The following is a 25,544-nucleotide window of genomic DNA, read 5'->3' as shown; positions in this document are numbered from 1 at the left end:
ATGATTGCCTGTTAAAAAAAAAACAAAAAACTGCATCTATTCTCATTCCAATTAAAATGAAATCCAGCTTCATTAACCCTGCTGTCTGAGGCTGGATGTGACCTGGTCCCCGCCTGCCTCTTCACCCCATTGAATGTCCCTATCCCCTTTGGCCACTATGCTGTAGCCCTGTGCTATCCAGCAAGCTAGCCACTAGCCTTTACGAGCTGTTAAGCCCTTGAAATGTGGCGAGTCTGAATTGAGATGTGCTGTGAGTATAAAATCAACCTTGAATTTCAGACTTAAGAAAAATCATGTAAAACATCTCATTAATAATTTTGATATTGTTTGTTTATGACAACATTTTGGACATAGGGTTCAAGAAAATATTTTGTTAAAATTAAGTTTTCCTATTATTTTTTACTTTGTTCACTGAAGCTACTAGAAAATTAAAAGTTACATACATGGCTCCCATTATATTTCTATTAAAGAATACTAGTCTAGCCACAGAGGCCTTTCTTCTCTTTTCCAGGCTCATATTCCATGATCTGTTCTTTCTCCCTGGATTGTTCTGCTGCTCTTTGCAGGACTGGTTCTGTTTCCTTCAGATCTCTATTTAAATACTGTCTCATAAAGATCTTTCTCTGATCAAGCAATTTAGAGTAATTTAACACCAACTCTATTGTACTTTCCTATTTTACTGCATAGGGCTTGTCAGCAATGTTTTTCCCTTGTTTGTTTCTTATATACTCCCCACTCCAAGCCCTGCAAAATACGTTTCAAGAGCGCAGGGACTTTGTCTTGCATGGTACCCTATCTTCAGGACAGTGCCTAGTATATAGTGTGCGGCAGGTATACGTTATGTCAGCATTGTATTCCTCACAGTGCCTCACATGGTGCTTTGCTTGTTATAACATTTAGTAGGTGTTAGAAAGGTTGATAAATAGCACTGGAGGAATGAAAAAGATTTTTCTTCTGAAATCTTTATGCTTCCAGTCAGTTGCTAGCAGGAAGGGATTTAAAGTAAGCTGTAATTCCACTGCCTTGAAGGTGGCAATCAAGCCTGCAAGCATGAGGGAAAGAAAAAATGAATAGCAGTTACCTTTTTTCTCTTAGTGAATTTAGAATTTATATTCCTAATTGAAATGAAAGCAGGTGTGGAGGGGGGAAGATCAAATTCAATTGTCACAGTAAATTTGTAAAGTTTTATTTTGACATTCTTAGCTTGTAGTGATGACTAGGAATAGTTCAGTAAGTATATCTTATTGTCCCATATATAAATCATACTTTTTTTTGCTCCTGAATCTTTTTAGTGAATTGATATTTCTGTAAAACATATCTCCTTCCCAGTTCACTATGGATTATTTATCTAGGCTTATGCTGTAAATCTACCTTTAAGTAGGCACATCTATTTTAAACTTATTTTATTTGTTCTCTTTTTATTTTAAACAATTTCAAATGTCCAGAGACATTATATGAGAAATACCAAGAACTTCCATATGATCCTCACTCAGATTTACCAGTTGCAAATATTTTGTCACATTTGCTTTCTCTCTCCCACTCTCTGTATTTGCACATTGTATTTTTAAAATTCTTGATCCATTTGAGAATTAGTTGTAGTAGATATTATACTCCTTCACCCTAAATACTTCAGGATTCTCTCCTAATGACAAGGACATCTCTTATATAATTACAGTACAATTACCAAATTTAGAAAATTGGGCATTGATAAAATACTGTTATCTAATATATAGTTCATATTGAAATCTGCCAATTTTTTCCAATAATGTGAAACAAGCATGTTGTAAGAAAGGTAGCTGGAATGTAACTTCTCTCAGGAGTAGTGTGAGTTTGATGAGTAAGTATGCCTTTTCAACTCCTTGATTAAAAATAGAACAAAGCAAATATTTGGTCATTGCAACCATTTCCTTTATTAAATCCTCCCCTTCTCATTGAATCTGAATTAGTTGCTTTCACTGAATAAATATACAGTGTTTGTGTGAATTGGTAGGGAAAAGTGGAGAGGGAAGTTAGAGAGCATAGTACAAATGAAGGTGAATCAGCGCTCTTAGTAAGGAACAGGCCTGTCTTTAGGAATTTATACTGATAATTTATGCAACAAATGTGATTTATAAATCTCTGGCAAAAGATGCAACAGACATTTTTGAAGATAAAAATAAAATTTTGTTGGCTGCATTTAATTCACCTTACTTATTTTGCTGTTTCTTCCTAGCCCGTGACTGAAGAGTTACTCAAACAACAAAAGCTGAATTCGCCTGAGACCACTGTAACTCATCAGTCTGTATCTGATTCCCATTTGGCAGAACTCCAGGAAAAAATCCAGCAAACAGAGGCCACCAACAAGGTATGATTAGTACTATGCCCTAGGAGATGACAGGGTTTTCCTGAGGATGTGACTGGCACTAGCCTGAATCTATCAACCTGCATAGGACTTGGGAGATGAATACTGTGTACTCCTTGTGCTCTAGGGAATATTTCATTTAAAAATGTAGTTCTTCCCTTTATTCTTATCAAGATTTTAGCTTGTTCTGTACAGCTTATAATTTCTGGTGCTTTTCAGGTGTGTAATTAAAACTTGCACGCAGACCGGGCACAGTGGCTCACACCTGTAATCTCAGTGCTTTGGGAGCCAAGACAGACAGATCATGAGGTCAGGAGTTTGAGACCAGCCTGGTCAACATGATGAAACCCTGTCTCTACTAAAAACACAAAAGATTAGCCAGGCATTGTAGCAGGCGCCTGTAATCCCAGCCACTTGGGAGGCTGAGGCAGGAGAATCGCTTGAACCCGGGAGGTGAAGGCTGCCATGAGCTAAGACCACGCCATCGCACTCCAGCCTGGGCAACAGAGTGAGACTCCATCTCAGAAAATAAAGCAAAACAAAAAACTTGCATACAGTCTTTAACTGTAAAGGGCACAGAGATAGGAGGTCTGTGCTTTTTATATTATCTTAACTTGTTACCACTTTCTAGACCATGAATTTTAATGTCTGGTTTAGAAGAAAATTGCTACAATTTGGGATGTTGAACTTGTGGCCTGGGTGCCCTTATAGTGCCCTCCTATACTAGATAGCAGAAGCTCTTTGGTCTTGGCATAAGGGATCCATACCATGAACCACGTGCCTCGTTGGTCCATGTGGACAAGTCCTTAGTATGACTGTCATCATAAAGCGAGCACAGTGCACGGAAATTGAGACAATTGAGTATTGAAGGAAGTATGTCATTTTTCCTGCTAGTTTTTGTTGCTGATTGACTTATGACTCTAATGGTTACTGTATATGGGAAAAATAACAAGGTAATATCTCCTAAGAAATTCTTTAAATTCTAGATTTGAGGAAAGGCTTTATTCACTTGAAGTTAAAAGACATCATTGACCTAAAAAACTGTTTTTCTTTGCTGAATTCAGATTCTTCAAGAGAAACTTAATGAAATGAGCTATGAACTAAAGTGTGCTCAGGAGTCATCTCAAAAGCAAGATGGTACAATTCAGAACCTCAAGGAAACTCTGAAAAGCAGGGAAAGCGAGGTAAAATACTTAGCAATCAAGGACCTGTGTGGAAACAATTGGTCCCATCAAAGTAGACAAGTATTTCATGTTTTGTCAAAATGGATATTGCCAGACTAACAGATCTTAGACTGGAGAAATTGTAGCTTCACCTCAATTGATATTTTGGAATAGTCCTGGTACTAAAATCTGTACAGGTGAGATAATGGAATTTATAGTTAGTTTACTAACATGTGTGATGTTCCTTCTCTCATTTTCAGACTGAGGAGTTGTACCGGGTGATAGAAGGTCAAAATGACGCAATGGCAAAGCTTCGAGAAATGCTGCACCAAAGCCAGCTTGGACAGCTTCACGTATGTGAGGGTCACATAGGACAGGAGAGACTTCAGCTGGGGATGTCCCACTTTGGTTGCAGTCTTCATTTCATTTCCACAGTCTTTGCTGGGACTCAGTGCTTGCCCTCCTTGCGATTGATTTCTACTCTCTTTTCAGAGCTCAGAGGGTACTTCCCCAGCTCAGCAACAGGTGGCTGTGCTTGATCTTCAGAGTGCTTTATTCTGCAGCCAGCTGGAAATACAGAAGCTCCAGAGGCTGGTACGACAGAAAGAGCGCCAACTGGCTGACGCCAAACAATGTGTGCAGTTTGTAGAGGCTGCAGCACACGAGAGAGAACAGCAAAAAGAGGCTTCTTGGAAACATAACCGGGTAAATCATTAACTATTTTATAGCCCTAAATGCTGACTTTGCCCTGATGATAACTTTTTAGCAGGATAGTTTGTGTTGAACCATTGAGTCACTTGCCAATGGTTGTTGAACTCAAATACTTAGATTTGAACTCAAATAAAATTTCAACTTAATAAAACTGCCCTTGCACCATGTGCTAGTCACAGTAGCCCCCCCTTATCCGCAGTTTCACTTTCCATGGTTTCAGTTATCGGGGGTCAACCACAGTCCAAAAATATTAAGATATTTCAAGAGAGACCACATTCACATAACTTTTTATTATAGCATGTTGTTATAATTCTTCTATTTTATTGCTATTGTCAATCTGTTAGTATGTCTAATTTATAAGTAAAGCTTTATCATAGTTATCAATATATAGGAAAAAAACAGTATATATAGGCTTCTGTGCTAGTTGTGGTTTCAGGCATCCACTGGGCATCTTAGAATGTATCATCTGTGGGTAACGGTGACTACTGTGTTGAGTTGTGCCCTGGAAATAACAAGAATGACTAGCGCAGGCTCCTTTAAGTTACTTATAGTTTAGTATGAGAGACAGTCACATAAGCTGAATTTCAGTGTGGTAAGTTCTAAAGGGGATGTATGTATGGGGTCCTACAGGAATATCTAGCTGGGGCTGAGGAAAGGAGTCAAGGAAAGCTTCATGAAGTAGGAGATACTCAAGGTTATTCTTGAAGGATGGGTAAAACCAGACAGAAAAGTGGGGAAGAACCACTAAGGTCAGAGGAATCACATGAGCGATACTCAGCCCTCTATTTCATTTTTTGGTAATAAATACACAATTATAATAAATAATTGTGAATAATAAAATACACAATTCTTAAATGGTTCCTTTATCTTGTTAGCTTAGAGCCATATGTGTTTAGAACTTAAACGATTTTTTGTGATCTCTTCAGCCCTTTAATATTCAGATTTAAAAATATTTTTCAAGGCTCTCCCTGGTTTAGTGGCTTGGAGATTAAATATCAGCCCTGAATTTCCTTTTGAAATATTAAAATTTCAGATGTCTTGGCAGGGTTGGGAAGTGGTGGAGGGATGGGGGTAGAAACAATTTTTAATTTTTTGTTATTTACCTAAAGGAAAAAATTTTCCAAGGTTTGTTTAGTTGATGAGAATATGTATTTTGGGAGCTTTCTAAAGTAACAGATGACTTAAATATTACTGACTTTATTATTAGAAAAACATATATGGCAAACTAAGAAAGACGAGTGATGGTCTTTATGAGATCTTTAGAAAAAAAGGATGATGGGAATAGTCTATCCTTGAACTTATTGTAAATAATCCAGGTTTACAACGGGACAGATTCTCACTTAATGGTTCTATAGATGTATCCTTTTTAAACAAAAAATAATTATTGAGCTATAATATCAAGCTTAACTTCCTACCCTAGTCACAATTTTTTAAATAATTTTCCACATCCTTTTCAATTCATGTATGATATTTCTATAGCAGTTTTACTAATGGCACCTTCTCCTGCTTTATCTTTCATTTTATATGTCTTGAAAATTTTAAGGCTTCTATATCTAATAACCATGTGAGAATTTTAGGTGTCTTTAAAAAGGTAATATGTTTAATTCAGGAATTGCGAAAAGCCTTGCAACAGCTACAAGAAGAATTGCAGAATAAGAGCCAACAGCTTCGTGCCCAGGAGGCTGAAAAATACAACGAGATTCGAACCCAGGAACAAAACATCCAGCACCTAAACCATAGTCTGAGTCACAAGGAGCAACTGCTTCAGGTGAGCTTACATGATTTCAGTGAAAACTGGGCTCATAGACCTCTGAAATTTGTTTATATAATTTTAAGATATTAATGCCCCCGTGTTGAGTACAGGCTATATGAGAAAAAAAAAAAAAAAAAAAGAGGTGGGAATCAGGAGGATTTAAAATAAATAGAAAATAATTTATGAATTAACATGCTTACTAACAATTGTAAGAAACAGTTCATACAGCCCTGACTTAAGCAGTCTTTTATGAGGTCTTTTATAAAGACAATATTCAGGAAATAGTTATTAAGCACCTCGATGAGTGAAACACTTTTCTGGGCATTGGAAAGACAAAAGATTTGGCTACTGCTCTCAGTTTAATAGATGAAGACAAACTGTACAGAAACTCAGAGTAATTTTGATGATAGAATGAAAGTTTTAGGGGAAAATGGAGCATTTTAAGAAAAGACTGATCTGTTCTGTTGCCTACTCTAAGCTTCAGTTACATTGAATCCACTACATTTCACTGAATGTACAATTTTTTCATTGTATGCATAGTGTGCATAATTTTTTTCTTTAACATACCCTCCTCTCCCTTCTTCATTTAGGAAATCCTAGTCCTTTAAAACTGACTGTAAATATTACATCCTCTGTGAGGTCTTTACTGACACCTGCAGGCAGAGTTAGGCAGTGCATCCTGTGGTCCCTTGGTAGCTAGCGCATGTTTCAGAGCAGTTAATTCTGTGTGTTGTGTCTGTTGTATGTTGTCGAATAGTTAAGAATTTGTATGTCTGTCACTATCTCTGCTACTCTTGTTATTCTTGAGGAGAGTGATTACATCATTTTTTATCCTGAATAACAAATTGGCAATTTAGTTAATATTGGATAAAAGAATAAAGGAAACTATTTTTTGGTCTCAGGAATTTCAGGAGCTCCTACAGTATCGAGATAACTCAGACAAAACCCTCGAAGCAAATGAAATGTTGCTTGAGAAACTTCGCCAGCGAATACATGATAAAGCTGTTGCTCTGGAGGTATGTATCATCATTTTGCCCACTCTGTATTATAGAAATTTGTGTCTACTTAAATTTGCTGCTTTGGGATTTGGTTTTCTGTTCTTCCATCTTGTTGAATAAGAATGATCAGGATAGTGAATCTTACAGAGCTTTAGGAATCTCCCTTTCCTTGCAGCGGGCTATAGATGAAAAATTCTCTGCTGTAGAAGAGAAAGAAAAAGAACTGCGTCAGCTTCGTCTTGCTGTGAGAGAGCGAGATCATGACTTAGAGAGACTGCGCGGTGTCCTCTCTTCCAATGAAGCTACTATGCAGGTAAGAGCAAAACCTATCATGACATGGTGTTCCTCTCCCACTTGAATTCTAAGCCTGAAATATGACCCCCTTCCGTCGTTTTCTGAAAAACAGGGATTTTGCTTTTTAAGAGGGGAGAAAACCGGTAATAGCAGTCACTAGTTCCATCATTGTAGATTAGAAAGTGAGAGATTTTAGCACTTCTCCTTTCTTTTGTAATACAAAATTTATGAGGAGAGCCAGTGAATATTGATTTCTGTTTACACAGTTCTGATTTATTTCCAATTCTCATTCATACATAAATACACACACACACACACACACACACACACACACTCGCTCTCTCTTTCTCTCTCTTTCACTTTTACTGAAGCATTGCCATGGTGCAACTATTATATTGTGTTTTCTACATTAATATTATATACATGTCCATGAATTGCCATAATTAGAATAGTTGTTTATCAACATTTTACTGTGGGCTTTTTTGGATATTTATTTTAGAGCTTATGTATCTATCTGCTACTTTTTCGAGAAATCCTTTATAGCATAGTGTACTTCCTCCAAAAGACTTTATCATATATTCTATATTTAATCTCTCTACAAACTAGATAAAAGTTTCTAAAAAAAGATATAGATTAGTATGGCATTGTTAGGTCAGTGTTCTCCTCTTGCAAATAAAGATATTGATGGAAGATTATTTAAAAGTGGATCTAATTTCTCATTTATCCTGAGGAGTATGGGGTAATGTGTTGACTAATGATTGCTCTCTTTATGGCTGTAGAGTATGGAGAGTCTCCTGAGGGCCAAAGGCCTGGAAGTGGAACAATTATCTGCTACCTGTCAAAACCTCCAGTGGCTGAAAGAAGAAATGGAAACCAAATTTAGCCGTTGGCAGAAGGAACAAGAGAGTATCATTCAGCAGTTACAGACATCTCTGCATGACAGGAACAAAGAAATAGAGGCAAGACTTCAGTTAACTTAAAGGCAGTTGGCTTAGTGATTATGTAAACTCAGCCTTGGATTGGGACTCTTCACATCGGGAGGACTCTGACCCAGTCTTTAATTTCATTCTGTGCCTGGGCAAGTCATTGACTTTCACTGGGATTTTATTTTTCACATCTAGAAATTTAAGCTGGCAATTAACTTTTTCAAAGAAGTTATGTGAGAATTAATGAGACCTAAAAATTGCATCTTTTAATATAATAGCTAACCTTTATTAGTTACAGTGTTCATGTTGGGTCAGGTACTGTTTTAAGATCTTAATGGATAGTAACTCATTGAATCCTCACAGGTCCATGAGGTGCATACTATTATCCCTGTTACAGAGAGGAGGAAACAGACTTCTGAAGTTAAGAACCTTGTCCAAGCTAACATAGCTACTAAGTAGCAGATCGGGTAACCTAGGCAGTATGGCCCCTTTTCCTCCACCATGTGCTGTTGGTTAATACAGAAAAAGAAACCATCACTATGATAGCACAGTGTTTAGTATTCCTTTCAGCTCATTGTTTTGTGCTTCCCCCTATAAAGTTACACTGGGGAGAAAATAAATCAATGAATTGAGTGTACATTTATCCTCATCTAACATTAATTGTTACATGCCCTGAACAAATAGGAGAAAGACTTATTTCAGAAAACAGTAGGTATGTAAGGGTCCACTAGAGATAGTTTTCTTTATTGTTAGTATTCATTCCTGGGACATGTATTTAGAGACTTCTGTGTTCTGGGTCTGTGTTAGATCTGGTTAAACAAAAATGAATAAAACATGATACTTATTCTCAAGAATCTCACAGCTCCTTCTGTGATAGAATCTTTTAAGCTCTTTGATATTTATTAAAGGCAGTTCTTTCCTACAGAAGCTTACAGTGTCCCTTCTGTATTAGGATCTTAGTGCAACATTGCTCTGCAAACTTGGACCAGGGCAGAGTGAGATAGCAGAGGAGCTGTGCCAGCGTCTACAGCGAAAGGAAAGGATGCTGCAGGACCTTCTGAGTGATCGAAACAAACAAGTAGTGGAACATGAAATGGAGATTCAAGGCCTGCTTCAGTCTATGAGCTCCAGGGAGCAGGAAAGCCAAGTAAGGACTAATGCAAGCAGAAAAGTATCACGTAGTGCATTTATAGTCTGCAAATAGGAAGCATTTTCAGACTATAGATGTGCGTATACTGATATACTTTACAGTCAACTCTGTTTCTTTAATTTATTACCTAGACCACAGTTTTATTTATTTACTTATTTATTTAGAGATAGGGGTCTCGCTACTTGTGCAGGCTGGTCTCAAAGTCCTGGGCTCAAGCAGTCATCCTGCCTTGGTTTCCCAAAGTGCTGGGATTATAGGTGTGAGCCACTGCGCCTGGCCTTAGACTACAGTTTTATACTTATCATCAAAGTATGAAAAATTTTTTGAAAACTTTCTATTTGGAAGGGTGCCTAAACAATACATGTATCCGTTAACGTCATTACATACATTTTCTTTTCCTTAATAATCTGATCATTTTCACGTCTGTAATCCCAGCACTTTGGGAAGCCAAGGCGGGTGGATCACGAGGTCAAGAGATCGAGACCATCCTGGTCAACATGGCGAAACCCCGTCTCTACTAAAAATACAAAAATTAGCTGGGCATGGTGGCGCGCGCCTGTAGTCCCAGCTACTCGAGAGGCTGAGGCAGGAGAATTGCTTGAACCCAGGAGGCGGAGGGTCGGTGAGCCAAGATCGTGCCATTGCACTCCAGCCTGGGTAATGAGCGAAACTCCGTCTCAAAAATAATAATAATAATAATAATAATCTGATCATTTTGAGAGAAAGGAGTAGAGGTTGTAGAGTGTTTTGATTTTGATTCTGAATTATTAAGACTTCAGTGATACTTTGCATTTCCAGCCAAGGCATGGGAAAACTTACACTCAACATGTTTACTCTTAGTTTTTGTTAAATCTGAGTTATCCTAAGAGGAAGAAAAGATTGCATTTTTCAGAGGTCATGATGAGAATAAATAATCTCATAATAGTATGGGGTTTATTACTTTCACAACATTTCAGAAGTAAGTTCTTTTTATTATTATTATTATTATTATTATTATTATTATTATTTGAGATGGTGACTTCCTCTGTCACCCAGGCTGCAGTGTAGTGGCGTGATCTCAGCTCACTGCAACCCCTGCCTCCTGGGTTCAAGTGATTCTCCTGCCTCAGCCTCCTGAGTAGCTGGGATTACAGGCATGCACCACCATACCTAGCTAATTTTTGTTTTTTTAGTAGAGATGAGGTTTCACCATTTGGCCAGGCTGGTTTCTATTTCCTGGCCTCAAGTGATCCACCCACCTTGGCCTCCCAAGGTGCTGAGATTACAGGCATGAGCCACCATTCACTGCCCAGAAGTAAATTCTTAATTTTTCCTTATTTCTGTGTCTTTTCTTCACAAGGCTAAAGATTCTTGGTTGACTTGTGCTGCATTTTAGAGACCCACTAGCTCAGAACACCCCTAGTCAGTTTTTAGAGAAAGAAAGACTCTTTCTTGCCTACGTTATTTAACCCCATAATATTTTCTTATGTTTCCTTACATTGTAAATGGATTATACTCCACTATTCTAATTGTTAGGCCCACTGAAGTAACTACACATCTTGTTAGAAAAGTCCTGCTGTGTGCTTCAGAAATTGTTTCTGAAATAGACCTAACAAAATTATTCTAAATTATTTAAGTCTTTGGCAAGAGGCTAGGAACTTTGAGTTTTCTTTTTAACCTGTTTGTGATTTGGAAGAATTAGTCTTTATTATACCTCAGGAAAAAGAATTATGCCCTGCAGGTAATAAAATAATGAAGGTGGTGGAACTTACAGGAGATTTTTCAACTCAAGAAGATTAATGGTTGCATTCTTCTAGATCTGCTTCTCTAATTTTACATGTAAAAGAAATCACCTGATAGCTTTTTAAAGACATAGATTGTAGAGCTCAACTCCAGAGATAGAAATTAGGAGGTATAGGTGGGACTTAATAATTTGCATTTCTAACAAGTTTCCAGGTGATAGTGATGCTGCTGGCTCGTGGACTGCATTGGAGGAGCACTGCTAAAAACTCTGAAATACTACTAGAAGAAGAGTGCCAAGGCAGATAGAGCACAGTATATATCTTATATGTTATTTATTATGTTTTTTCCCCACAGTTTCCACAGATACTTTTATTAAGGTACTTTCATAATATACTGATAACCTCTAAAATGGTTATCCAAATCTCCAAAGAGCCCACATTTTACTTACCGAAAAATAGAAGTTTTTTTCTCATATTTCCCTTAGAAATTGTGACAAGAGCTCAGCTTCTCACTTAAAACAATGGTACTTTCCCTGAGAGACAGTTGGTGTTATGATTCATCATCTTATACCCTCAATCATTTTAATATCAATTTATTATTTCCAGATTTTCTGTTTAAATGCAGACTTCCTGTGCCTTAATAGTTACAAAAATTCTAGGTCTTTCCCTAATTGTGTTGTTGTCTGTCTTAGAAAACTAGAATTTGAAATGAAACTGAGTTTGGTGATTTTGAGATTGAGATTCCCCTGATCATGTGGTCTGATAAACATGTTTATGTGTGTAATTGATTCATTCAGGAAATATGTAGTGAGTGCCTATTATGTGCCAGACACTGTACAGGGTGCTTGAGATTCAGCACCACGTTGCCTTTGGGAAACTTATGTTCCATGTAGGGGAAGCAGAGAGAGATATGTATCAGATAATGGTAAGTGCATTGAGAAAAAATTTAGCACAGTAGGGGAATTGGGGATAGCGAAGAGATTGCTGGATTTAAAATTTTTTTTTTCCCAGCTTTATTGAGGTATAATTCATAAATATTTTATGTATTCAAGATGTACAACTTGATATTTTGATACATGTACACATTGTGAAATGATTACCATGATCAAATTAACACATCCGTCGCTACACATTTTATGTGTGTGTGGTGAAAACACTAAAGATCTACTCTCTTAGCAAATTTCAAGTAAATAATATAGAATTATTAACTCAAGTAAATAATGCAGTATTATTAACTAAAGTCACCATGCTGTACATTGGATTCCCAAATCATAGTCATCTTGTACCTGAAAGCTTGTACCCTTTGGCCAGCGAGATTGCTGTTTTAGATAGGATATGCAGGGAATGCCGACCTGATAAGGTGTCATTTGGCAAAGACCCAAAAGGAGCAAACCACACAAATCTTTGAGTGAAGAGCAATCCAGTCCTAAGCAGCAGCTGTCCAAGAATAAAGACATTTGTTATCCTAATTCCAGAATCTTAACACCTTTGCCTGGTAGTTCTAGCAGAACCTATTTCAGATTCCCTTATCTGTTACAAATGTGTTAAATTCAGTTTTTCCCCCAGTGTTCTGCCTATGAGACTTTTTTCCCATTCGCTTTAACTATGTTTTTCCCTGTAAGCTAAAAGCAAGGAAACTATTTCCTAAGGACCCACTGTTATTGTTGTTGTTGTTGTTGTTTTTAACAAATGATTGACTTTGAAGAAATAATACCAGAACAAAAATTTTGTTTTACTAGAATATCTTTCCAAAGTTATTTGTGATTTCCTCTTAATAGGCTGCTGCACAGAAGATGGTGCAAGCCTTAATGGAAAGAAATTCAGAATTACAGGCCCTGCGCCAATATTTGGGAGGGAGAGACTCCATGATGTCCCAAGCACCTATCTCTAACCAACGAGCTGAAGTTACCTCCATTGGCCCCCCTCTTGGAGAGCAGACTGAGCAAGTAAGAACTATAGACTTATATAATTCATGCTGAATGTGTTTCCTTTTTACATTTGAGGTGTAAGTTTTATAATTTTAATACCAAATTGTGAGAATATTCTCAGTCCTGTCATTGTGATCATAGTTCCTGCATCTTCCTAAGTCCCCTGACTTCTAATTTTTTAGGGTTCAATGCAGATACCTTCCAGAGATGATAGCACTTCCTTGACTGCCAAAGAGGATGCCAGCATACCCAGATCCATATTAGGTAAGTATCAAATTTCATTTCATTAAGGGACTTTGTTTTTCCTTCTGTTAATCTTTATATTAATAGGTTTGGCCAAGAGTCTTTTCTCTTCCTACCTTAATGGAAAAAAATAAGTTTGGAATTCCTCTGAAAGGCTGAAGAACTGTCCTTACCTTATGTTGAGTTGAGGTTATTCCTCTGGGTTCCCAATTTGGCCCAGAGAAACTCTGTCCTTATTCTCTTTTTCAGAGAGCTTTGCCTGGGATTCAGAAATGCAGGAGGTAGTGGTTCCAATCCTGCACAGCAGTGCCATGTGCTAACAGCTTTTCCCGGGTATCTTTCAAGTCTGGGGCCACTCATTGTAACTTGACATCACCTGCGTTAAACTGTTAGGAAGGTTAGGCAGTGTACATTGAGTTATTTGCCAAGCCTAGCCCGATTCAGGGGATGGTTTAGAAAAGTCTTACAAGTAGTCATTCTCTAATAGGAGAACTTTATACTAATCAAAGAGTAAAAGAATGTTGGATTTTTAAAGAATTCTTTATTTGCCTTTTTTAAAAAGTGCACTTTTCCCTAAATTTTTTTATTTTGGAAATTTCAAACCTACAGAAAATTGGCAAAAGTAGTATAGTGAATACTCATACATTTTTATTAAGACCAGTTATTAACATTCTGCCACATTTGCCTTATTTCTCTTCATGTACACACCCATATGTAGAGGTAATGTATTTTCTGAACCATTGGAGAATTTCATACAGAAAGCATGACGCTTTATTCCTGAATACTTCAGTAAGTATTTCCTGAGAACAAGAACATTCTCCTACATAGCTACAGTGTAATTATCACACTCAGAACATTTGACCTTGATATAGGCTTAGTGTCTAACACGCAGTCCACATTCAGAGTTCCTGTTGTTCCAATGATGTTCTGTATAGCTACTTTGGTTCCCCCTAACCCAGGGCTTATGCATTGTGCTTAGTTGTCATGTCTCTTAGTCTCTAATCTAGAACAATTGTCTAGCTTTCTTTTTTCTTTAGTGAGACTGGCATTTTTTAAGAATCCAGGCCAGCGAGTATTCCTCAATTTAGCTGTGATTGTTTTCTTGTGGGTAGATTTGAGTTAAACATTTTTGGCAGGAATACCATATGAATGACTCAACCTCTTCCTCTCCCCCTCTCCCCCTCTCTCCCTCTCCTCCTCTCCTCGTCTCCCTCTCCGTCTCTCTCAGTCTCTCTCCCTCTCTCCATCTCCCCATCTCCCTCTCCCCCCACTTTTTTTTTGAGACAGAATTTCAAAATTGCCCAGGCTGGATTGCAGTGGCACCATCTTGGCTTACTGCAACCTCTGCCTCCCAGGTTCAAGCGATCTTCCCACCTCAGCCTTCCAAGTAGCCAGGACTACAGGCATGCGCCACTGTACTTGGCTAGTTTTTTGTATTTTTTTTTTTTTAGAGAGATGGGGTTTCACCATGTTGGCCAGGCTGGTCTGGAACTCCTAGCCTCAAGTGATCCACCTGCCTCGGCCTCCCAAAGTGCTGGGATTACAGGTGTGAGCCAGGATGACATCTTTCTTAGTGCATCACATCAGTGCATGATAATCAAGTTTGTATCATCCTTGGTGAGAGTAAATTTAGTCATTTGGTTAAGGTTGTAGCTGCCAAATCTCTCCATCGTAAAAGGTTCATTTTCCCTTAATATATAAGTGATCTGCTGGCTGAAGTTGAGATGTTGACAGTTCTGTTTTCCAACAATCATTCACTCAGTGGTGTTAGTATCATTTGAGCCTTGCCTGAACCAACTCTTACATTGGTAGCTTAAAAATAGTGATTTTCAGGGCTGGGCATGGTGGCTCATGCCTTTAATCCCAGCACTTTGGGAAGCCCAGGAGAGCCAATCACTTGAGCTCAGGAGTTTGAGGCCAGCCTGGCCAACATGGTGAAACTCTGTCTCTACTAAAAATATAAAAATTAGTCAGGCGTGGTAGCACATGCCTGTAATTGCAGCTACTCAGGAGGCTGAAGTAAAAGAATTGCTTGAACCTGGGAGACAGAAAGATTGCCCCACTGCACACCAGCCTAGGCAACAGAACGAGACTCAGTAAAAAAAAATATATATATGATTTTCTGTTTTTAAAATTTCTTCTTTATTTATTTGTGGATATTATTTTATAAAGAAGACTGTCCTTTCCCTATCTCTGTACCCCTTTTGTTTTTATCAGTATGGATTTTAAAAAATCATTATATTAATGAGAATACATGGACACAGGGAGGGGAACATCATACACTGGGGTCTGTTGTGGGTTAGGGGGACTAGGGGAGCAATAGCAGGGGGTGAGGAGATTGTGGAGGGATAACAATAGGAGAAATACCTAATGTAGGTGACGGGGGGATGGAGGCAGCAAATCACCATGGCATGTGTATACCTATGTAACAGTCCTGCAAGATCTGCACATGTACCCCAGAACTTAAAGTGTAATAAAAAAAGAACAGTTTTATTAAAACATAATTCACATACTATGCAATTCATTGAAGTATAAAAATTAGGGTTTTTTAGTATATTCAGAGAGGTGTGTAGCCATTGTGACTATGTAATTTTAGAACTTTGTCATCAGCCTCCCAAGAAATCTATCCCATTAACAGTCATTTCCCTTAAACTGCTGACAATCATTAATTTCTCATCTGTCTCTAAGGATTGATTTTGAATAAATTTCATATACATGGGAAAAATAAAAATAAAATCATTATATCATTGATTTTGTTCATTATTTTCTTTACTCCTCAAATTAACCCAGATTTGGTCAGTAGGAGACTCATTAAGCTGTTTCTCTGACCCTGACCCTTTGCTATATCCCCATCAGGTTTTTATTTTTGTTCTTTGTTTTTTGTTTTTTGTTTTTTTTTAGCACTTTGATAGTTTGTGGCACAATAAGATGTTCTATGATTACCTTTTACTTCACCTGCCTCAGTCCCAGAATCAGCCATTATCCTAAAGAGCTCCCTGGTTCCTTTTGGTGGTAATGGCATTGACAGACTATGATCTGAGCACAATGTCTTCATTGCGACATGAATACCTTTTGCTTCTAGGCCCTTTTAAGTGAACAGAGGTAGCAATGAATATTTTAAAGTATATAGTATGTATTTGTATACATATGAAGATTTGATACTGATTTCTGTAATTCTAATTTAACAATATAGCTTCTTTTTTCCCTCTTTCGTATTTCTATCTCCTTGATAGCCCTGGTTACTTATAACATCAATACATTTCAAAGTATTTACACATTTGCAGAATACTATAATATGCAAAAGTAGTTTCAGAATTACTACATAAATACCAATATGAACAGTAAATGTGTTATGTAATGTTTAAGGTTTTTTTTTGTAATTTTTTTAATCCTTAGGGTATTTTTGAAATTCTTTTTATCCTTAGGGTATTTTACACTGATGGTCTTCAGTTAGTGAGTTCAAAAATTATTTGGATTAATTTTTAAATTATCTTCCGGGTGGTTTTTATTGTCTGTTTACTATACAGATTCATTTATTTATATAGTATTGAATTTTAGGCTTTTTCTCTTCCATTAATTGTCAAGCTGACTTGCATATTAAAAATTAAACATTAACAGAGTTCAAAACTCCAGTATATAAGATTATATACTCAGATGTCCCATCTCTTTCCCTATCCCTTTTCTCCTGTTTCCACTCATCTCCTGGAGGTAATCAGTTTCATTTCTGGGTTATTCTTTCTGTATATCTTTCTGCAAAAATAAGCAAATGAATCATCTTCGTGTATGTGATGTATATATGTACATTCTTATTTCCCCTTTTCCTAATATAAAACCTACTACCTTAGATGTATTCTTAAGCACATAGTTTGTTTTACTTAACATATTCTGAGAATCTCAAAATCACTCCATATAAGTTCATAAAGATCATTCTTACTCTTTTTTTTACAGCAGACTATAGTGCCATCTGTGAATATACTATAGTTTATTCAATCTTTTCTTTATAGCATGCAAGATGATTGCAGTATTTTGCCATTATAAATAATGCTACAAAGAATAACCTGTGTATATGTTTTATTTTTTCTTATTATTGGAATATGTTCTCAGTAAATTACTCAAAGGAGGCAGCAGATATTACATTATGTTAACAGCAATTAGAACTAGCACTCTATTTTTATTTTAGGAGACTTGGACACAGTTGCAGGGCTGGAAAAAGAACTGAGTAATGCCAAGGAGGAACTTGAACTCATGACTAAAAAAGAAAGAGAAAGTCAGGTGAGTTTTCTAGTCAAGTCTTAATTTTTAAATCCCTATTATTTTTTCTTTCAAAATAGTTTATATTTAAAAGTATATAATTCTCCAAGTATAATATCTGAGCCCAAATGCCAGGTATAACTTTTTTCTTTTGGGGGAAAAATATAAGTTATTTTTTATATACATAATCTCAACAAGATACTCCTGTTTTTATATTGGGCCCATTAAAACTTATTAAGTGCTGGAAAAATGCAACACTCTCTCCCCATTGCTAACTGGAATAAAATAATTGTAAAGGCCAGGTGCAGTGGCTCACGCCTGTAATCCCAGCACTTTGGGAGGCTGAGGTGGGTGGATCACTTGAGGTCAGGTGTTCGAGACCAGCCTGGCCAATATGACGAAATCCCGTCTATACTAATAGTACAAAAATTAGCCAGGTATGGCAGTGGGTGCCTGCAATCCCAGCTACTCAGGAGGCTGAGGCAGGAGAATCACTTGAACCCAGGAGGCAGAGATTGCAGTGAGCTGAGGTCATGCCATCACACTCCAGCCTAGGCAACAAGAGTGAAACTTCACCTCAAAATAAGAAGAAGAAGAAGAAGAAGAAGAAGAAGGAAGCACTAGTGAAGAAAGGAAGTGCTGTGTGATTGCTGCTTAGTTATGACATTAGACCCATGAAATTAGTTTTAGAAACATGAAACGAGAAACTTGAGTACAATCGATGTTTATTGAGTATTCATATGCAACGCACCGTGCTAGCACTAATGCTTACAACTCTACACGAAGTAAGTGGTGTCAACCCAATTATAATAGATGAAGAAGCTGAAACACTGATTTCTCTTTTAAAATGGGAGTGGAGAATAGTTATGTAACTAACAAATGCCAACACCATGATTCAAACTCCAGATTTTTGTGACTTCACATACTTCCTAAGAAGATTCATTTCCTAGAACACATTTTTCCATCTTAAACTTTAACTCTCTCTAGCAAAGAGTTTTCATCACTTTTTTTAGAAGAGGCCTTTTAACCTTAGAGATTCCCTTACCCTGCCTTTCCTCCACAGCGAGTTGCATATTCAGCTACGATGTTGAGGAAATATGAGGACCACAGTGTAGAGTTACAGTCTAAAGCTAAAAGCCTGTTTGTTACTTGGCATCTCTTTTAGAAGATCAGTCAGTGTTGTGGCTTCCTAAATTAACTTTAGCTAGCTAGTCTAAATAGCTCCTTAGTTTTCTTCTACCTTTTGCCACAGCTAGATCTATAATATAAAACCTGTGTTTGTGTTTGTGACAGAATTAACATATTTTATCTTTTGATTTTATTACCATATTTCTGCTTACCAACAGACTCACGTTTTACGACTCAATTCGTTTTTAGGATATGAGAATGTGTGGCATTTAAGAAATACCAGTTTCAAAAATCCCCTAGTCTCCCTTCCTTTTTGAGCTTCTACCTTAGCCATTATCTGATTATTCATGTCAGATATTTTAGTTTCCACATGTTCTTTCTGTTTTTCTCACATACACCAAATCCAGAATAATGTTACTTTTTGGTTCTGTCCTATTTTCAGAATCATGAAATTCTAATGCCTATGAATGGGTATTTTGAGGGGGTGATATTTAGCTATTGCTAAATTCCTTTAAAGGGCTTATTTAAAACAACTTGCCCTTATAAAGACTGTATGGATATGTGGCATCTACTGGGAAGACATTATCGTCTACTGCCTCTGAGTCAGCTTCCCTGAGTTCACGTTCTGGATTTGCCACTTACTAGCTAGCCCTGTGGTTTTGGAACAAGTTCCTTAATTTCTCTGAGACTTAATCACCTTGTCTATAAATTGAAGAGTAGAAAAATTCACCTTATGTACAAATCAAAGAGGAGTGATCTTATAGGATTGTTGTGAGGATTCACTCCTTCATTCATTCATTAGCTCCATGGGGACTGTCTCTAAACTTGGGCTAGTGCTGGGGATGAGGCAGTGAATGAAATCAATAAGGTCTCTGGCTTTATGTAGTTAATTTCTGCTGGGGAGATACAGACAATAAACAAATAAATATTATAGATTATGGTAAGTGATATGAGGGAAATGATAGAAAGTAACATGGATGGAGACCATCTTAAATAGGGTGGCCAAAGAAGGCTTTTCTGAGCAGATAATACATAAGCTAGGACCTAAGGATGAAAAGGAGGCAGCCCTGGGAAAGATATTTCAGGCCAGGGGAGTAGTAGTTGTGAAGGCCCTGAGTTAAGAGAAAGTCTGGTGTTCTTAGAACAGAAAAAGTTGAGTGTGCCTAAGGAGTCATGCGTGAGGAGTAAAATGACAGATATTAAAGTGGGAAAAGTAGGCAGGAACCTACTTTCCCCAATTTAAATATATACAAAGCATTTATTAGAGAGCCCAGAGCATAGTAAGTGTTAGCAGGTATGGTTATCAAGATTTTTTTTTTTTGAGACAGAGTTTTGTTCTGTCACCCAGGCTAGAGCGCAGTGGCATGATCTCATCTCACTGCAACCTCTGCTTCCTGGGTTCAAGCAATTCTCTTGCCTCAGCCTCCCGAGTAGCTGGGATTACTGGCATGCAACACCACGTCATGACCGGCTGATTTCTGTATTTTTAGTAGAGACAGGGTTTCATCATTTTGGTCAGGCTGGTCTCAAACTCCTGACCTCATGATCTGCCTGCCTCTGCCTCCCAAAGTGCTGGGATTACAGGCATGAGCCATGGCACCCGGCCCATTATCATGAGTTTTAATAAACTTTGTCATAACCAAGTATTTGTCATTTTCTGTTGAGAACACTGAAAGTTCAGGGCATGTAGTGCCAGCTTTTGGCAGGATTCCTTCAGAAGTGGTGGCATGCTCTTCTGTCTGGAGGGATTTAATGTTTGGTGATCTCTTGCGATGTTAGCAGCTTTTGTGATTTGATGCCTAATCCATTAATTCATTAAGTGTTGCAAAAGGAAATATCCTAACAGTATCATTTTTTCATTTTTTAGCTGAAGTACTTAGGTAAAAACTTCATCTCTTCCTGCTTCTGCTAATGGTCACCATTCTTTTTCAGTATCATAATAAGCTTGTTAAACAAATTTGATGTGTTTAGTAATGCCAGCTAAAGTGGAAGACATCATTAAAAGCAACTATTACATCTTCCCATAAAACACCCTTTGTTACCATACTGTGTAGATTTTTTATTTGATCCTGTAGAGCCCATTCTTGTCTCATTTTGTCTTGCATTACTGGCTGATAGTGATATGATATGCAAAAGCATTTGCCTCTGTGTTAAAATGTAAACATGGCGGATATTGATTCCTCTTTTCACAGATGGAACTTTCTGCTCTACAGTCCATGATGGCTGTGCAGGAAGAAGAGCTGCAGGTGCAGGCTGCTGATATGGAGTCTCTGACCAGGAATGTACAGATTAAAGAAGATCTCATAAAGGTCTTTCAAAACTTTTTAAAGACCATTGGAAATATTCATATCACATAATACCTGTAGGGTATTATGGCATCTTCAGACAATATTTGCACACATTGAATCCTTTGGCCAGTTCTTATCAATATCCCACTTGAAATTATCAGCAGGCTATTTCAAGAACATTTGTTTCTGTGCTCCTTGGCCAAATAATCCTTTTATTACTATTTTCACGTTTACCCTTATTTTTTGACTTCTAGGACCTTCAAATGCAACTAGTTGATCCTGAAGACATACCAGCTATGGAACGCCTGACCCAGGAAGTATTACTTCTTCGGGAAAAAATTGCTACAATAGAATCCCAGGGTCAAGAAATTTCAGGAAACCGAAGACAACAGGTAAGTTATTGGACTGTAGACTATATATATATATATATATATATATATATATATATATATATATATATGGAGAGAGAGAGAGAGAGAGAGAGAAGGATTTTTTTTCTTTTTTAGTAGAGACAGTGTTTCACTATGTTAGGCTGGTCTTGAACTCCTGACCTCAAGTGATCCCCCCTCCTCTGCCCCTCAAAGTGCTAGAATTACATACGGGCATGAGTCAGCACATTGAGACAGGGTCTCACTGTGCCACCGAAGCGGGAGTGCAGTGGTATGATCATGGCTCACTGCAGCTTCAAACTCTGGGGCTCAAGGAGTCTTCCTGCCTCGGCCTCCTGAGTAGCTGGAGCTGCAGGTGCAAACCACCATGCCCAGCACAAACCTCATTTTTCTACTGTGAAATAAACCATGGTATTGGTTTTTCATAGATGGTATTTATTGAGAAACTGTGCTCTAAAGTTTCCTACTTTGGTCAGTAGTAGCTATAGATGCCTCTTTCTGACATGTGTGGTTCTGTAAAGAGCAGCAGTTCTTTTGGACACATACCAATAGTTATCCCTCACATTTATACATCAGTCACCTCCCTCTCAACGGAATCTTTCTCTTCTATCTGCATTTAACCATGAACAAATCTCTCCCAGTCTAAGAAAAGAGAAAGAAACCCCTGCCTTTGCCTCAGATGTCTTTGTAGCTACAGCCCCGTTTAACCTTTCTTCAATGCCAGACTTTTCCAGAAGACTTAATTGCCTGTAATCCCTGTCTCCGTTATCATCTTTCTCACTAACTACTCACCCCACTCCATTCTAGATTTTAACACTACCTTAACTGTCTGTTGGTTATACATTATCTTTATGGCACTATTACATTCACAATGACACATGTCTATGATTAATGAATGTCTTTTTCCTCTACTAGATAGTAGGCATTCCCTTAAAACCTAGAACAGAGTCTGTCCCATAGAAGGTACTCAATAAATATTTATTGAACGAATGAAGAATACTAGTAAGTCCTATTATGTATGTTTCCCTCTTGCCTGTCCTGTTTCCCTCTTATTCCTTTCTCTTAGCTGCTTTCCTGTGCTTCTAACGTCTCTCTCCTTTTTCTTCTTTTTGTTTCCTTGTTTGAATTCCACCTTACAGGGTTTTAAAGATTAACAAATAATAATAATGAATATGACATTCATTTGAAAACTATAAAATACTATCAAAAGGTTATGTACTAAGATAGTAGACTTTTTAAGTCCTATTACATGCTAATGCATTTTCTTGTTCCTCAGGATGAACTATGGCTTCATGTCTCACTGCGCCATTTGCATATTGCTTCTTCTCTCTTCTTTTCTCAGTTACTGCTGATGCTAGAAGGACTAGTAGATGAACGGAGTCGGCTCAATGAGGCCTTACAAGCAGAGAGACAGCTCTATAGCAGTCTGGTGAAGTTCCATGCCCATCCAGAGAGGTAAGAGAATGGCTATTTTTCCTTTCATTCTTTGTTGAAATTTTTATTTCTTTTACTATTGTATTCTTTTTATGCCTTTTATTCTTAAGTGCAGATGCTTATGATACTGGAGAGGGGGGAAAACAGGGACAATAACTGGGGCTCCCCACCTTGTCCTTTGTTTTGTGGATTGCTCTGAGCCTCAGTGTCAAAATCTTCAGTTGGGAGTAGTGCCTGTTTCACACAGTGACTGCAGAGATTAAACGAGAAGACAGCTTCGGGGTCCGAAACAATGCCTTGCATATAGTCAGCACTCAATGTATGTTCCTTTCCTTTTGTGATCCATGTTAAAGTCTGTTCTATTATAAAAGTAAGGCTCTGTCTCTACTGAAAATACAAAAATTCACTGGGCATGGTAGTGCACGCCTATAGTCCCAGCTACTCAGGAGGCTGAGGCAGGAGAATTCCTTGAACCTGGAGGTGGAAGTTGCAGTGAGACAAGATCGCACCACTGCACTCCAGCCTGACGACAGAGAGAGACTGTGTCTCAAAAAAAAAAAAAAAGTAAGGCTATAAAGGGCACTGATATTCATTTAATGTCACTGAAGAAGATATATTCATTGAGATGGCTGATATCACCCCAGGACCACCGATAGCCATCATGATGAATGTCTTTTCTTCTGCCTCTTGATTTTTGGTCATATATATGATACCTCTCTGGATCATTTTATATTGTCTTCTTTTTTTTCTCATTTTGCCTTCCTTTTTAGCACCTTTTACTCTTTTTCAATTTTTGTTTTTAGGTTTTTTTTTTGTTTTTTTTTTCTATTCAGTTTTTCTACTTTATTGTTGGGCTTTAAAAATGTTTTCTTTCTACCAGGAAAATGAAAGCAGAGGAAAAGTATGATAGGACCAGTTGATTGTGTTACTTTTCAAAGAACCTCTAGAGCTTTGGTTTTTATGAATCAGATTCCTTTTCACACTGTCAAGTTTGGTAACAAATGAGAAGACAGATATCTTCAGTAATGGTTCTACTTGGCTGAGTCTTGCTCCAGTTTATATTTAGTTTTTCCTGCATTTTAGTTTTTCAGGAAAAAAAGCTTTTAGTCAAATAATGAGATTTCTCTTGCTTGGGCCGTAGCGGTCTGAGCTAAGTCTTAGGAGCTATAATTTCATGTGAAATTGGCCCAGAATCTAGCATAAGGGACATGCTTTTTAAAGAAGGAACAGTCCTTGATAATCTGTCAGCAGTGAACACAAATGCTGCACAAAGACTACATTCATTTATTGTGTCCTGGAGAACGATTACTTTAGAAAGTCGTGTGGCTCAAAGTGGCATTGATGGTTCTTTGGAAGCAAATGTGGACTCACTACAGTTGATGGCTAATCCATTTTCCTTCCGTATGGCATGTTTAATCAGCTCTGAAAGAGACCGAAGTCTGCAGGTGGAACTGGAAGGGGCTCAGGTGTTACGCAGTCGGCTAGAAGAAGTTCTTGGAAGAAGCCTGGAGCGCTTAAACAGGCTGGAGACCCTGGCTGCCATTGGAGGTGGGGAACTGGAAGGTGTGCGAATTCATCACAAGCATGCCTACTGAGCACTGGCGGGTCTGGCTGCAGCCCAGGATGGAAACCTTGTTTGCACTAACCAGAAAGATCCCTGTCTGACTTTGGCAGAATTAAATGGTGACTTACTAATGATAGAACTGGTACAAGTAGCGTCAACTACAAAGTGAAACTCAGTTTAGCCTACATGGATCTCACTGTACATACATATCAATCCCTAAATTGAATGTTGGAGGTTGCAAAGTGTATTTGCACATTTTAAATCATTTTGTTTTAGTTTTTCACTTTTATTCATTCTTATCCCTAGCCCCTCCTCATTCCCTCATCCCTTCTGTGGGCCAATAAAGTTTATTCCTCCCCCACTTTCACAATCCATTTCATAATGCATGTGTGTGTATTATTTTTGCCATTCAGTCAACTCCTCTTTGAGTGAGAGCATTTTTTAAATCAAAAGAATATAAGTTTTAAGATGAGAGAGCAAGAAAGGGATTGAGAGTCTATAAGAGTGACTTCGCTAAAGTGATATAATCCTTATCAGAAGGTAATCAAAACCAGGAGAGTAGTCTTGTAATAGTAGACTGCATGTATTGGGAAGGCCAAGTTAAAGAACAGAGGCAAAAACTGTGAAAGTGACCGTAGTAAACTTTTACCGCTAATACTGTCTCAGACTTGATCGTTGCACACTAGTGAAATTAGATTAGGTGCAGATTAAATTCTATTTAAATTTTTTTCTTTATTGATTCCTTTGGGTTTTTTTTTTAAAACCAAGGGCATGCTGTTTCGTCAGAACATGACTTCTAGAATGGTCTTCCAGAGTCACAATTCTCTGTTTACAAAGATAATTTCAAATGTAGTATCCCTCTTTACATTCAGTGTTTCACTAAATATAACTCATTATAGCCAAAGAAGGATATTGCTTCTTCCATATGTGGCACTAGATAGGGTCCTATGTTTTCCGTTATTTAGTCTGTATACATTTCTCCATATACAAATAAGTAATAGGCTTCAGGCTTTGAAGTGCTTGAATCATTTAGAAAGAAATGTCACAGATGTATGTTTGTAGTTTTTAGTCGTGGTCTCAATGCTTTCTTGTGGCAACATCACAGATATAAGGAGAGGGGCACTGGAGATTGTATTTCTGATGTGTTGAATGTCAAGAGTGTGGAAAGTAACCAAGATTGCTTTGTAACTTTGTGGGTTCAACATCATGAATTTGTTTTTATTTCTGCTGGTGGTAAGTTTCCTAGGTTAGAAGCTGAGATT

General features: G+C 37.6%; 1 protein-coding gene across 16 annotated transcripts in view; it reads left to right on the top strand.

Moving 5' to 3' along the window:
• PDE4DIP (myomegalin) overlaps positions 1–25,544 on the top strand; it is a 222,259-nt gene that overhangs the window by 146,741 nt on the left and 49,974 nt on the right. For 10 of the 16 annotated variants that reach the window (XM_039460976.2, XM_039460975.2, XM_039460973.2 and 7 more), the window contains 16 exons: positions 2,213–2,344; positions 3,406–3,525; positions 3,765–3,857; positions 3,997–4,209; positions 5,825–5,983; positions 6,871–6,984; positions 7,142–7,279; positions 8,040–8,219; positions 9,139–9,333; positions 12,836–13,003; positions 13,168–13,249; positions 17,409–17,500; positions 20,800–20,916; positions 21,150–21,287; positions 22,627–22,739; positions 24,139–24,266. In XM_039460976.2, coding sequence (XP_039316910.1) covers positions 2,213–2,344; positions 3,406–3,525; positions 3,765–3,857; positions 3,997–4,209; positions 5,825–5,983; positions 6,871–6,984; positions 7,142–7,279; positions 8,040–8,219; positions 9,139–9,333; positions 12,836–13,003; positions 13,168–13,249; positions 17,409–17,500; positions 20,800–20,916; positions 21,150–21,287; positions 22,627–22,739; positions 24,139–24,266 — 2,182 coding nt within the window. Of the gene's footprint in view, positions 1–2,212; positions 2,345–3,405; positions 3,526–3,764; positions 3,858–3,996; positions 4,210–5,824; positions 5,984–6,870; positions 6,985–7,141; positions 7,280–8,039; positions 8,220–9,138; positions 9,334–12,835; positions 13,004–13,167; positions 13,250–17,408; positions 17,501–20,799; positions 20,917–21,149; positions 21,288–22,626; positions 22,740–24,138; positions 24,282–25,544 lie in introns of all 16 variants that reach the window. The other 6 variants (XM_039460970.2, XM_010332784.3, XM_010332787.3 and 3 more) reach the window with 1 other exon arrangement.

Source organism: Saimiri boliviensis, chromosome 11 (genome assembly GCF_048565385.1).
Source record: "Saimiri boliviensis isolate mSaiBol1 chromosome 11, mSaiBol1.pri, whole genome shotgun sequence".
Classification (NCBI taxonomy): domain Eukaryota; kingdom Metazoa; phylum Chordata; class Mammalia; order Primates; family Cebidae; genus Saimiri; species Saimiri boliviensis.
The sequence above is the reverse complement of the archived record's forward strand: the minus strand, read 5'-3'. Positions and strand labels throughout refer to the sequence as shown.